Below are 13358 nucleotides of genomic sequence, written 5' to 3'. Positions count from 1 at the left end.
ATAATTGTATACTGATTCTATCAACATATGATCATTTAGTAAGAAGCAGCAATTAACCTGAATTACATTACCTCGGATAGAGCTGCCACCATTGTCTCCAGGTATCCAGGAAAGAGTGATAGAGGAAGATGTAGTTTTGGATACAGTGAGTCTTGGCTGGTCTGGTGGAACTAGATGGGAAATAGTCAGAAATAGAAAATGCATTCAAATGGTTTGGCACGATTTTAATCACTTCTAACAGTCATTTATCAAATAGCTGTTTTGAGTTGCAAAAAATGCAAATTATTTCTGTCAAAGTGTCTGTTTAGCTGACATTCTTGGTTAAGACAAGAATAGACGAGCTCTAATTTTTGAAATTTAATTTTATGCACAATTTTGTCTTTCAATTCTTAACCTTTTTTTTTCCCTGATTTTTTTTTTTTTTTTTTGCATCTGTTCTGTTAGAGCTCAATGGCACATGAGCTACCCAGCCATTAATTTACATTGTTTTTGATATCTGTTTTAGGGAGAAGATAAAATTTTAGTGGCAGCAAACATGTGCTGTTGCAAATGATGCCCTGCTCATTCCTGTGTTTGCAGGCTATTATGGCAAAAATGAAAAAAAGGTGCAAACCAAGGGCTTCTGCCAGTACAAACATGAGAGTTAATTAGGTATCATAGATAGATTTGTCATTGGAGCATATCCAGTCCTCTTCCAAACAACTGAGGCTTTTGGTATGAAGAATTCCCAACCCTGTCAGCAGAGACTGGAAACACTTCCATTCTGCTCCTCCCCATAAACATTATGGGGGATGGAAGATCAAGGTTCCAAGGACCTGCTGCTGACTGAGTGCAGGAATAAAAGAGGTTACAACTCCCATCCACTTCCCAGTGCCCAGCTTCCTTTGGAGGAAACCATGGAATAATTTGGGTTGGAAAAGACTTAAAGATCATCTAATTCCAATCCACTGCCATGGCAGGGACATCTTCTACTGTCCCAGGCTGCTCCAACCCACTGTCCAGCCTGGCCCTGGGCACTGCCAGGGATCCAGGGGCAGCCACAGCTGCTCTGGGCACCTGTGCCAGGGTTTCACCATCTTCACTGAAGGAATTTATTCCAGCACCAAAGGGCAGAGAAGTAGCCAGAACACATCCCAACAATTTGCACTGGATTGAAAAAACTGGGACTGGGAATTGACACAGGGAATTGGGACTGGAAACGGACTGGGGATGTTTTACTGTCAGAAACAGACAAAATTGAGCTTTGCTGCCTCAAGAGTAAGAAGTGTCCATGCCTGGAAAGGATCAAAAAACAGCAGCAAAGATGGGATGGAAATCTGGGGAGCAGAGACAACAGGATGGCCACAGCTCCTCTGGCATGGGAGAGGGGAGGGTGCTGGTGTCAGATCTGTGCTGGCAGGAGCTGCCCTTGTCCTGACACAGTCCCAAGAGCAGGCAGGACAGAAGTCCAAAATGCTCTGCTGTGTCCAGCCTTCTTTGCCTATGCTTAAGGGGCAGCTCTTCTTGCAGAGCAAAATTCCAGGGAAAGTTTCCCACTGCAGTTCATGTCTGAGCCATCAGACTGCAGAATAATGGCTGCTGATTTAAGGTAGAGTCTGCTGGTTTCCAGCTATGGGTTAGTTCAAAGAGAAGCTGATTTTTTTGCCCTCACAGGGCCAAACAGGGCTGAAGAAAACAAAAGAGACAGTTTATACTCTAAAGGAAAATTCCCGTTGTGAGATGGATTTGTTCTGTTATTCTGAGTGACTTGGCTGATTCCATGGGGAGAGACAGCACACACTACATGGGGAAAGATTTATTGTAAAAGCTTTCATCACAGCTTCACCCTACCTACAAAAAATGATGGTCCCACATATTAAAAGCCACTCTTTGTCTGTCCCTTAGGGATATAATATTGATTTGCTTTTAGTTGCTGCAGTTCAATAACAGCAAATACATGCAATTACAGAAGTACTTAGTGAAATATAAATATAAGGCTTCCATTTCATGGTGTCTTCTCTCCCTACTTCCTCTTCTGCTTCAAACATTGCAGAAGAGCATCTTCAGTTTCTGTTTGATTGTAGGGAAGCTGATATATGCCCATATCTTCCATGATGTTTGTTCCAAGGCTTGGTGGAATGGTTTATGCAGGGAGAGAGGGGGACTGCAGTGGAAACAACCTCTCTCTGTGCTCTCATTTGTTTGCACTTGAAGTTTAAATTCTACATCCAGGAGAGTGATGGTCCACTCTGGTACAAAAATTTGCAGACAATTGAAGCATTTGTAGGATTTGCTTTAGTGCAAGTGAGCAAGGAAATCTGCATAGGGAATTCCTGGTATGGAATACCCAGGCTCTGCTTCACTTTACTCTTAGTTTATATTCTTATACTGAATATCACCAACACCATCCTGGATGCACTTTGTGCATTTCAACATGAATATAAAATGTAGCTGGAGAAATGCATTAGCTGAAGGGGTACTGATGTTTCATTTCCAGTGCCTCCTCATATTCACCTCATAATAAAATTCTGCACCTGCATAATGAAGATTTTGTGCAACATCTCAGTACAGAGGCAAATTTCTGCTGATTGCTTTTCAGGAGCTAAATTAAAGGCCTTCACATCTTTCTGAATTTTGTAATGTTAAAATGATACATGTGGTATTTGTAAGGAGACAGCAGAAGCTGATACTTTCTGTGTGAAGAACTAGAAGATAACTGAATACAAGCACACAGTTGTCAATCTTATAAAAACTCACATAGAGACTTAACTGAGTGTGTGAATTGTTTCACCAAAAGCACCATTTTCTAGACCATAAAATACCCATGGCTGAGTCAGAACAACTTATGCATGAATCTGCAAGAATTAGATTTGCACTAATACACATAAATACCAACATTTTGCATTTCAAACACATTTCAGACACTTTAAAGTCGTGCTAACAATTCCAAGGTAGATCCAACAGCCTTACCTTGTACCTGCAAATTCAGAATGATTTCATCTGATCCCCAGTTGTTGCTGGCCACACAGCTGTAGTAGCCAGAGTCTTCTGCCTTCACAGTCCTGATGACAAAGCTGCCATTGCTGAAGATGCTCCTTCGCCCATCAATCATCACTAGACTGGGTGTCCCGTTACTGCCTCACAGGAAACAAAGTGCATACATTAAAGAAGTTACAATCAAAATTACTCACAAGTGGATTAGGTTTTTTTTTGAAGCAGCTAAGAATGGAAAGAGAGGAAAATGTGTGGGGTGAGGTGTGTCCCTTCAATAAGGCAGCAAAGGAGTATTTTCTGTTGGGAAACAGCTATAATTTGCTTAAAAATGCACTTTTCCTGGACCCAGTGTGAGTGAAAACAGAAATTCACTCATTCCTTATCTTGTTATTTCATAAAAATGCTGAAACAAGGGTATAGGCAGTTCCTGGTTATAAAGTTCATCCTTATGAAATCACAGGTGTTTATATCAGTGCACAAGAGGGTTTCATGGCACTGTAGTATCCCTGCTTGCACAGGGCTTGGATGAAAATTATTGTCCCTGTGTGTTTTCAAGCAGTCTGTCAGACTGTGAAACTAAAGCTGAGAACAGAATAATGGAAAATTAAATATGTGCTAGACATTTACTGCCCAGCTCAGCACAAATCACTGTATCAGGCACTTTGCTCTCTCAGAATTAAACTTCCCTGTCTGCCTGAGGATAAAACAAAAACACTCCCAAGTTTTACATTTTGAATGTTTACCTTTAGCCTTTCTTCATTACTTTTTCTCCCTTTGATGCCCCTGTAATCACCACAGCCAATTAATTAAAGGAATTTCTAAACTCCTCATCTGCTGTGACCACAAACAGTCCTTCTCCTTCCTGCCATAGACCCAGGACCTCCCTCCCCACAAACCTCAGGATTTTAAATAAATGGATTTTATCTGAGCTGTACATTTAGTTGCTGGTTACCTATCCTTCATCCACTTGACTGTTGGAGCTGGGTCCCCCACAGCCTTGCAGGGGAGGACAATGTCCTTCATCCAGGGGGTTGTCACCGTCCCACTGAACGTCAGGATCCTGGCAGGAGCTGGGAGGAGAGAGCAAGAGACACTGAAGTGAGGAGTCTGTTCATAGCCTTGGAAGGGAAACAGAGACACCCACAATTAAAGGGGGGAAAGGAAAACCAAACCAATCTAAAAATGGTGGTAAAAGGTTACTAATTCCTTTTCACTCGTAATATTAGTTATTTATTCAAGTAAAATATCAGTTACAGTACCTGGAAGACAAGTAACTAAAAGAGAAATGAGGCATGGGATTGGAAGAGTCTTTGTAGAGAAAAAGAGCAAATCCAGTTATTTATCATCTTTAGTGATTTTTGTAGTCAGTAAAGTATAGATTTGGAGTAGAAGTTACAGATGAAAGTTATTCCAAGAGATGCTTCTCTCAATGCTTCCAGCAAGAACTGTCCACAGTAGACAGATGTCTCATAAAAACTGAATTATTGATACATCTCTTCTACAACAATTTTGACATTAAACCAAATAAACCTTCATGTATATTAGTATATTGTGGAATCTATCTGAAATTCACAAATGTGAACGAGCTAAAATCAGTTTTTATCAGCTCTCAAATCACCTAAATAGATTTAAAAAAAATCACTCGTGTATTTTTGATTTATAAGTTGTGTTCAAACTTCATTTGTTATTCCTCGGGAATGACTCCTGATAGAAATAATCTTTCTGCTGACCTCTAAATGTACATTTTAAAGGCACATACTGAATACAGATAGACAAAATACTGTATTTTTAGTCCTGATCTACTTCAGTCGTGCACACCCATCAGAATTTATACTTAATAATCCATTTTGCACCAATTAGGAAAACATGAAAATGAGACCTGGCATCAAATATAACTGGGACAGTTAATCTGGAAAAAGATTCATGCATAAAAGAACAGGCCTTGAAAAATTAAGCAAAATTACTTGAGTAGGCTGCAATGGGACTTGAGATATTCACAGAAAAGATTTCACAGATTATACAATCAGTTTGGACTGTGGTGCCTATGTTCTCTTCAAGCACTGCTGAAGGCTGAGTTTCTCAAGAGGTTTTTCCTCTCTGGTCAAAACTTTAACTAAAAACAAGTTGAAGATTTAGGTAGCAGGCACAGTGAAGGTTGGGGAATGGCACAGCACTACTTTCCTAACATCACCATGTCCTGTCCTGGCTAAAGGGCAGCTGGAGCTCCCTGGGTCTCTCATTTCAGAGCTCTGAGCTGAACCCTGCCAGGACAGAGCTGTGGTTTGTGCTGCCTGGGATGGTTGGACACCAGAGGGATGCAAAGACACTGGGCAGCCAGAAGCTCTCGTGAATCAGGCTGCTCTTCCACCTGGGCACTCCTAAAATAAGATTTCCTAGGAAAGACTTACACAGGGCTGTACCCCCACAGGCCATCCCTGCTGGGTTTGTATGGCCAGGGTTTGGTAGTGGGGAGGTTGCAGCTTGCCAGAAGCTTCCCCTGTGTGCAGCAGATGTGATGAACTGCTTGTAACCTCTATTCCCATCTTCCTGTGCTGCTGTGGAGGAGGAGGTAGAGCTGGGAAGGAGTAGGGGGTGTGGGGAAGGTGTAAGATTTCGTTTTCTTCTCACTATTTTGTTGGTAATAAATTCAATTAATATCTCTAATTCAAGCCTGTTTTGCCTGTGATGGTACTTTGTGAGTGATTTCTTTCTGTCCTCATCTCAACTCAGGAACCTTTGTCATATTTTCCCTCCCCTGTCCAGCTGCAGAGGGGAGTGATAGAGAAGCTCTGGTGGGTGTCTGGCACCCAACCCACCACACCATGGGCTAATTAACCAAAGCAACTCAAACAGAAAAATGCCCAGAGCACTCAGAGACACTGAGTGAAATGCTGACTCTGCTGAAGCTGCTGTTAGAAGTCAATTTGTCTTCAGTGCTGCCAGGTTTTGCTGCAGGAGGTGCCTTGTGGCTCTCATGCCATCTCTGAAAAGCAGCAGGAGATGCTGTCAGCTCTATCCACAAAACATCTGGGAGCATCTGGACTGCTCACATTCCTGTCCTGTGCAAAATCCCCTCTGCAACATGAATTCTGAAAACTCATTTAAAATTGACTATTAATCATTTTCTCTGTGGCCTTCCCACACTGGCAGTGTTTCTTGAAATATCCAGCTAATTCCAACTGTTGCCAGTTCCTGTAGGACAAAACATTTGGAACATTTGGAATCCTGATGAAATCTTCAGCATGGCATGTCACCACTGTTAGCAAACCTTCTGTCTAATCCCTTCGTTTTTAATTGTTATTTTGATGTGAATTCTTTCTGAAGAAGTCACAGGCTGGACAGCAGATGTTGAAAGTGCAATATTTATCTTGTAGCTCCTGGTTTTCCATATCCTGTATTCCTTATTTTACAGGAGCCTAAGCCACTGGTAAGATGATAGACCATGACTCAGAAAATTATGAGACAAGCACAGTGCACTATTTTTGTGAAAGTATACACAGCTTTCTATGGATTTTCTTATTCCTTCCATGTACTGAGTGCTTTTAAAAAAAATGGTAAAACAGCAGGACATTTTTCAAGCCCAATTTTCCTTAGAGCTGAACTTCAAATGATGTCCTGAGACTGCTAAAAGGTGCACAAAGAAAACTAGAAAGAAAATAAATGTCAAGTGAAATCCACCTCAGAGCAATAGGTTTGAAATTCTAGCAGGCATTCATGAGGTAAAAAAGCCTGGAATCTCACGGAGCTCTTCCTTTGAGCCATGGGAATTTTTGGAATCATATGGGTAAGCTGCAGGGTTTCCTTCTTTGTTATCAAAGCTACCCACATGCCTACACACTCCCTCCAGCCTTACATTTGGGGGCATGGCACTGGATTAGGGCTGTATCTGCTCCTATTTTTTTTTTTACAAATTACCCAATTATTAATTGAAGATAAAGAGGTTCCTTCACAGAACATTGCACTCTCTTATGATAATGCAGCTTTCTGCATGTTTGTTTGTTTAGATAACAAATCCTCTAACCTACATTTACTGTCACAGAAATAGAAATGGGCAGAAATTCTTTGCAAGAAGCTGTAAAACACGTGGGTTATTCTTCCTCTAGAGGACACAGCTGTACTTTAAAGGTGAGCTTCAGAAGGAAGCTGAACAAGAGCTATGACAGCTCACTGCTTAAAACAAAAGATCTAACAGTGAACATCCTGGGTCAGGAGATTCTTTCATTTACTTTCTCATAAAAGAGGGTGGGCAGGCCCTGGCACAGGTGCCCAGAGCAGGTGTGGCTGCCCCTGAATCCCTGGAATGTTCAGTTCCAGGTTGGACACTGGGGCTGGAGCAGCCTGGGACAGTGGGAGGTGTCCCTGCCATGACAGTGGGTGGAACTGGATGATTTTTAAGGTGCTTTCCAACCCAACCCACTCCATGGTTCTTTGTTTCTAATGTCCCCTGTATTCCAGACTGATGAGCCATCAAACAAACAGACCAGTGTGTACTGTCATGTGAACCCCACCTGCCATTTAAAAACACTAAACACACAAATCAACATAGACTAGGGGAAAATCTGCTCAAAAATAATGCTCAGGTAGTTTAGAAAACCAGGGGAAACTCGAAAGTCAGAGAGTTGTCCCCAGAGGATCGGATTGCCAGGGGTCTGGATCTGTCACATCACACTGGCAGCAAATGCCACTGCCCATCAGTCATGGTCACTAAATCAGAGGGGCAAGTGCATGCAAGGTTTTTTGTCTTCTGAGTGTACTTGATAGGCTAAACCCACTTCTTTCAATTCAGCAGTGAAGAGTAATTTGAGGGGCAGGAGTACAGCTTGCTTACGTGGAGGCTGAACTTTCATTGCCATGATTATTTTCTGTTTGTTGGGGATTTTTTTTATTATTTCTGTCAGTTAATTACAGAGAATAACAATCTGTTCTGAGAAATGAAGGCATTAAAGCAAGAAAGAAATGTTAACTTGAATTAAGCTTTCATTTAAATTGGACTATCCATTTCACATCAAACCCCTATCTAGACATTCTCATTGTTCTCAAAGGAGTTCTTAAAGGGGTTATAATTAAGTTGACATAATTCAATTCAAAGTTAACTCTTATTAGCTGTCATGATGCTATCATTACTTGGACAGTTACTGTGCAGTAAGGGAAGCAAAGAAAGGAAGCAAACAACTACAAAATAATGGCCCACAGGATGTTTTTGCATGGGGAACTTAGGGCAAAATCAGGCTTAAACTGCATCTAACCCCAGGATATGCTGTTTGCTACAGACATAGAGGGGGGTGAAAAAGGTCTTTGAGGCTTTGAGCTCTGCCCATCCTTCCTCATTGTGCAGCCACTGCCCTCAACACTGATCACCACTTTCTCCCAGCTCCCTAAAAAGCCCTGTCATGCATTCATAAAGGAAATTTTGTATGTGATACAATAATTTCTAACCTAGCTACATCCACAGTTCATAAAATTGCTATCTATCAGTATTCTTAGCACCCATCAAACCATCCACAAATGGATTATTTATTACTTTTACAGCCCTAAGTGCATGTAAGAGGCTTTTCCTGAGCATCATCTAATGCAGACTTTACATTGCTGTATCACTACAAGCTCTAAGGTTGACTGGATGCATTCTACTGTCCTTTGAAATAAAATCTTCTTCAGACTGACCTGTCTATATTGAAGTAATTAATTATTTTTTCTTTTAAGTCATCTTGCCTTTTCATAAAAGTTGTTTTTTAAGTTCACTTATTTGTCATCATGGATTATGTTACATAAGCTTCAGAGGAGCAGAATTAATTCTGGTAAGCTGGATCAGTTTAAGTACATGTGGGTCAAGTTGCAACTTCTCAATTTTTGGCAAACAGAGAGCAATTGCACACTGCAATTCCTCATAATTTGAGGTCATGAATATTGGTGCCTGCAAAGCCTGAATTGATCTGTGTTCATCTTTGAACATTTCCCTCTTTTTAAAATGCATAGGACATGGAAAAAGAACTTCTAGTGCATTTTGTGCAGGGTTTGCCTGCAGCCTCAATCTATTAGTATTGCACCATGTCCAATAATTTTTGCTCTTATTCAATAATCTATTTTTATGCTTATTTTTGTTTGTATTTTTCTTTTCATCACCACACATTGATTACATTGGTGACAGCAAAGGAGGTACACTCTGAAACCTTTGCCATTTTTCTCTGAATTGTTCTTTCATGATCTTCCTTCACTGGTGTCCTTCACGCTCCTCATCTCCCTTTTAGGATCTCAACTTTGGTCTCACTGATCTCCAGAATGCAGTGTGCACTTATGCTGCAATGGAAAAGCTCCACATTTTTCAGGTCTGAAGGACCCTGTTTGCAGCTTCTCCACACTGGGAAACTGTCATGTGTTCAAGCAACACCTTGCAAAATCAGCAACATCATCCATGATAAACACAGAATCCTAGAGGGGTTGGGCTGGAAGGAAGGTTAAAGATAATGTAGTTCCAACCCCCTACCATGGGCCACCATCCCAGGCTGCTCCAAGTCCCAGTGTCCAACCTGGCCTTGGGCACTTCCAGGGATGAGACATCCATAAGATTTCTGTACAAGCTGTTACAATTCCTCACTAAGCTCACAGTAATACCTAACCTAAACCTACTCTCTGTCAATTTGAAGCCATTCCCCTTTGTACTTGGGAATTATCTCTCTTCCCAGCTCCTTCAGGCCCTGCAAGGCCACACTGAGCTCAGCCAAAGCTTCTCCTGTGCAGGTGAACAATCCCAGCTGTGCCAGCCTTTCCTGCCAGCAGAGCTGCTCCATCCTCTGCTCATCCTGCTGCCTCCTCTGGGCTCTCTGCAGCTCCAGCTCCTCCCTGGGCTGGGGCAGCTCTGCAGGTGGGGTCACACCTGAGCAGGGCACAGGGGACAATCCCCTCCCTCAACCCTCTACCTAAACTGCTTATGATGCAGCCAAGGGTCAAAACTCTGATGTCAAACCATCACCATCATAAAAATGGTGATCTATCAGCTAGACAGGTAGAACAGGGAGATTTCCCATGGTAATGGAGTTTGCTCTTCCATGCAGAAAGTGCTTTCATGTTGGTGGCACAAGGCTGAAGTACAGCAAAGCCTTTTCAGAAAGAACCTGTCATCATAATGCACTAGATTTTACATCTTTACACACCCAAGTGAAGAATTAGCAGGCTTGTAAAACTGTAAATCCAATTAAATGTATCTAATTTTGCAGCTCTAGGGATCTGTGCATTACTCTGCCCATTCTGGCACCAAGCCGAGTAGTAAAAAAAAATCAGTTTGAAGACCCCATAGATTGAGTGGGATGGGACTCTTCTCACTTTGCTGTTCAAAATGTTAGGCCTCCATTTCCAAACCAAGGTGCTCTAATGTTGCAAGCATCACATCTCAAAAGGCAGAATTCACAGGCCCCAGCAATATCTTTTAATAGAACAACTAATACAGCTGGAAATAAATATTCAAGATTTGAGGCACATTATCCTTTCATCTCTGAAATAGAAGCAGCAAACTTCAAAGCTAATGCAAGTAGAGAACAATTGTTCAGAGTTTAGATATGTTAATCAGACCCTTTTATACAGAAGATGGTACTTGTGGAGTACACAAGAGGAAAGGAATGATAAAGAAGTTACCTTGTACAGCAACGAAAAGAAACATTCAGAGGAGGAGAGGCATCATCTGCAAACCCCTGTAACCAAAAACTGCAACCCAAAAATTGCTCCAACAAGCAATCTATTCCCTTCTAAGGTGGGCTGGATGAGGTACCCCACAGAGCAGCACATCATCCCCTCTCTGCTGACTCCAGCAAAGCTTGAGCAACCAGCAGTGAGCTGAAGCTGCTCCTGACAAATGCCACCCTCAATGGGGCACAGAGACAGTTGTGCAGGTAGCCCAGGAGCCTGGCTGGCTCTGGGCAGCTGTGTTGGAAAGGATGAATGAGGAAAACCTTATAAATATGAATGCTTAGCAAAAGATTTTGAGAATATGGAAACCATCAGTGAGATTGAAATGAAAGCCATCTTTGAGATACCAAACTTTAGTTACTAAATAACTAGAAGACAATAGGATGGCTGGCCAAAAGTAATCCCCTGTTGATAGAACAATGCCTTCTGCTGGAGAGCAGCTCCAAAGGTCAGAGAAGACCCTGCTAGCTTGGCAGAAGGGGTCCAAAGAGTAGTTTTTAGGTTTTAAAGTATAACACATTATGGTAATGTAATGATTCTTATAGGCTGTATGCAAACGCTATAGGATTTGTATCTTGTATTAGATTGGTTAGTGGAAATTAGAATATTCAGCATAGAAGAAGATTTATTGTATTGTAAACAGGAAAATCTCTCTCTTACCTCTCACTTCCCCCACCACTCTCTTACTCCTTTCTCTTACCTCACCCCACTCTCCATCCTGCTCTGAGCTGGCAGCTCTCAGCAGGGCCCTTTACAACAAACTCCAAACTTCAAGACCAGAATGTGGAGAGCTCCTGAGCTTGTCCTGATGACCGTGCCCCGACAGAGGGTGTCCCCAGCTGTCCCTGTACCTTCGGCCAGGGGCTCCACGGTGATGATCTCGCTGCTGTTGCCCCTCCCCGCAGCCGTCACTGCCACCACCCACACGCTGTACTGGCGATTCCGGCTCAGGTTGGGGATTCTGTAGGAAAATGAGTCGGGAGAGGCTTCAAACTCGCTGATCACCTGTGGTGGGAGAGACAAATGTTTCCAGGCTAAAATAAGCAGTATTTGGAGAAAATGTGAGTGCTACAAAGCCTGTTACTTCAGGGCTCTTCGGATGAGCATCAATTGCTCCAAACAGATGGCAGATGGCAGTAAACAGAGAAGACACAGGAACTTGTTGCAATTCATTCATATTCAGTGAATTTGTGTCGTGTTTTATTGGTTTTATTCAGATTAGGACTTTTATGTGCCATTTATTTTTACAGGGTTGGATAAACAATGGAAGGGAATAAATATGGCTGAATTTTACCATCGATAGTTCTGACAAACTGATTTAGCTCTACACAAAACTTTCCCAGTGGAGGATTCAGTGCTGCATCTGCTGAGAAATCTGGATTTCACAGAATCACAGTAGCACAGAATCACTAGGTTGGGAGAGACCTTTAGGATCACTGAGTCCAGCCCATGCCCTAACACCTCAACTAAACCACGGCACTGAGTGCCACATCCAGTCTTTTGACTATTAAAAGTGTATTATTTCTATCACCTTTGGTGCTGCTTATTCCTGCATTTTGGTGCTAATCCCTTCAGCAGTGGAGAGAACCAAGGAATAAAACCATGCTCTGTTACAGGCTGTTCAAACTTCCCCCAAGTCTAGTTTTGTTCCATCACGAAATTACTTCCATTCAGAGACTCCCAGCTGAAGGTCATCTCAGCCAGCTGGCTGCATTAGCAGGGAAGGACAAGTGCTGGAAGAAATGCCAGTTCAGTCTCTCCTCTGTCACTCAAGTGCCTTGGCCAAGGGGCTGCAGCAGAGCCAACCAGCTGCTCTGCAGTCCCTGCTCATCCATGAGAGCTTCTGCATCCTGCTGGGATGTGCAGGGAAAGGTGTGGAGGAACACACACATCCCTCCAAGGGGCTTTGAGAGCTCAGCACATCCTCCACAGGAAGGCTGAGGAGGAAAATCTCAGCTCTGAACAGCATTACAGCACTCAATATTGCCACTTTTATTTCTGACGTGGGCTTTGTGATGCCTGCACGTAAAAATAGAGGGGTAATGAACCATTGGGATGAATAATACTCACTTCCCTGTGCAGTGCTGAGCCTGGTAATGGCTAACTTACACCAGGCTAAAAATAATTAGAATGTTAATGACATAGAAAAGAAGATTTTAGCAAGAATCAGCATTAAAAATAATGCATCAATGTAATCTAAACTTGGTTCAGACTGACAAAGTGTGCAAGGAATCTCTTTGATATACAAATATCTGCTTGTGGTAAAGGCCAATTCCACCTGATTAGCATTTCAAAAGGCACATTGACCTGAAAACATTGGAATACATAGTCCTTCAAAGTGAATTCCAAATAAATAAGAGATGTTTCTGAGATATCATTAAACACCTCTCCATGTGAACTGGTAGGCAGTTTCAGCTGCTGGATGGGTCACTGCACTTCTCTGTTCTTCAGCTGGATCTCCTGCAGCCAGGGGAAGAGGGGAGTTCATCTCCTCTCACATTTGAAATCCAGAGTGAAGATGTCTATCTCTAAGCCAGGCACCTCAGCTCCCTTAGGGACCATGCAAAGGTTTTACAAGAACACATTCTGTTCCTTCCATGGAGAGTGATTTTTCTGGGAAGACTGGCTTGCTCCAGCCAAGTTCCCCAGGCTCAGAACAAGCCCAGAGGGAGAACTTGCCATATTTTCCAGCCAAACTCATTGCCCTT

The 13358-nt window shown here is 42.4% G+C and overlaps 1 protein-coding gene across 2 annotated transcripts in view; it reads right to left on the bottom strand.

Annotated features, from left to right (window-relative positions):
• DSCAM (DS cell adhesion molecule) overlaps nt 1-13358 on the bottom strand; it is a 454596-nt gene that overhangs the window by 48492 nt on the left and 392746 nt on the right. For both annotated transcript variants that reach the window (XM_079312259.1, XM_079312260.1), the window contains 4 exons: nt 11502-11655; nt 3926-4043; nt 2950-3113; nt 72-170 (listed from right to left, as the gene is read on the bottom strand). In XM_079312259.1, the coding sequence (XP_079168385.1) occupies nt 72-170; nt 2950-3113; nt 3926-4043; nt 11502-11655 (535 nt within the window). The remainder of the gene's footprint in view (nt 1-71; nt 171-2949; nt 3114-3925; nt 4044-11501; nt 11656-13358) is intronic.

The sequence above is a fragment of the Erithacus rubecula genome (assembly GCF_903797595.1).
Source record: "Erithacus rubecula genome assembly, chromosome: 1".
Lineage (NCBI taxonomy): Eukaryota > Metazoa > Chordata > Aves > Passeriformes > Muscicapidae > Erithacus > Erithacus rubecula.
The sequence above is the reverse complement of the archived record's forward strand: the minus strand, read 5'-3'. Positions and strand labels throughout refer to the sequence as shown.